This window comes from Tarenaya hassleriana, unplaced genomic scaffold (assembly GCF_000463585.1).
Source record: "Tarenaya hassleriana unplaced genomic scaffold, ASM46358v1 Cleome1891, whole genome shotgun sequence".
In the NCBI taxonomy this organism is placed as follows: Eukaryota; Viridiplantae; Streptophyta; class Magnoliopsida; order Brassicales; family Cleomaceae; genus Tarenaya; species Tarenaya hassleriana.
The window spans coordinates 1-1,511 of record NW_010965298.1 but is presented as its reverse complement, the minus strand read 5'-3'; the positions used below and the strand labels follow the sequence as shown (position 1 = coordinate 1,511).

The 1,511-nt window shown below is 38.7% G+C and overlaps 1 protein-coding gene across 1 annotated transcript; it reads left to right on the top strand.

The window, feature by feature from the left end:
- Positions 1-901: 901 nt before the first annotated feature.
- On the top strand, positions 902-1,477 carry LOC109116575 (cylicin-1-like; the record flags this gene model as incomplete). The annotated part of the gene is made up of 2 exons (XM_019202242.1): positions 902-924; positions 1,062-1,477. Coding segments are annotated over exons 1-2 (439 nt in total), but the record flags the coding sequence as incomplete, so codon positions are not given.
- Between the last annotated feature and the right edge of the window lie 34 nt (positions 1,478-1,511).

Below are 1,511 nucleotides of genomic sequence, written 5' to 3'. Positions count from 1 at the left end.
ATGGAATGGCTGATGGTAGGCTCTGCATTGTGACCAAAGAGGTGATTGAATCGAGTGTTCTAAAGATCAATCCTTTTTTTGTGGGTTGCTTAAGACTTTAATCGAGTGTTCTCAAGATCGATTTGTTTGTGGGTTGCTTAAAAGTTTAATCTGTTGTGATCATTGGATTTTTTTGGGTTTGTTTGTGTTTAGGCTTATGCACCTTATGAGAGACCAGCTTTGACGAAAGGCTTACTTGTTTCCCCCGGAAAAGAAGTCTGCTCGTTTACCAGTAAGCAGCTTAATCTTCACACTCTGATATGTTTTTGTAGTCTATTATGTCATATGATCGATTCTCTGGTTGATATGGTTGTTAATGACTGGGATACATGATTCATGATATGGTTGTTCATAACACAAGTGGGTTTCTTTTTTCGTAATAGTTTTGATAGGGAGGCATATGGTATGGGTTATGTTTAGAGATTGCTTATTATCTCATGGTTTGTCTTTGGTTATAGTTTCATTTGTAATGCTTCTGGCATTTAGTGTATATGACTATATGGTTTTCCTTCAGTATCTTAGATCTTCGTGTTTCGTTTTGCTTATATAGAGTGGCTGTTGATCAGGAGGAAGGAACTCGAGGGGTCCTTTCTCACACACTTCATAAATCGGTATGTGCTCTTGCTTTTCGGAATGTTACTCCCAAGGATTTAGTTTTGGTTTAGTAGTGAATTATTTAGATTTTCTGAAAATATGGACTGGTTTAGCGGTGAAACATATGATGATACTTATTCTATAATATGTGTTCCTCACAATCGGATTTGTGTTCTTATCAGAAGAAAACTGCCACCTGTAAGAAGGAAGCTATTGTAATTTTAATCTCTTAACTTGGGAGGTTGGCTTCTCAATGGCGAGATATAAAATGCAGGGAGTCGGCGAAGAAAGGTATCTCTCTATTTCTGAATTGGGTTCTCTCAGATTCTGTACAAAATCTCATGTTTGGTAATGTCTGTGATAGAAAATTGGTATTGCTTGTTATATTATGCTATAACTCTAGTTGTGTGTTTTTTTATGTATTCAAGTGCAAAGGAGAAGAAGCGAAAAGCAGAACTTGAAGATAGCGGCAGTGACGGTTGTCTGAGCGTTAAGAAGACGAAGAAGAGGAAAAAGAAAACACACAAGGTTGAGATTGGCGATGAAGTTTGTGGGATGGATGAAACTGCTACTGGTGATGAAGGTTTGGTGGAAGCGGATGTTGAGAATAAACCAGGGCGACTGGATGGAACATGTATTGAAAAAGACGTGAAGTCAACAGAGGACAGCAGCAAGAAGAAGAAAAGGGGCAAGAATAAAACCAGAGAGGATAGTAGCATGAGAAAGAAGAAGAAGAAGAAAGACAAGAAGAAAGTAAGTGATATCGAGGCAAGTGAGAGCTCCAAGAAAGACAAGACAAGTGAAGCAGATCAAAGGGATGACACGCCTGTGGAAAGCACTGATGGTTGTAGTGGTGTTACCAGCAGGAAGAAGAGAGA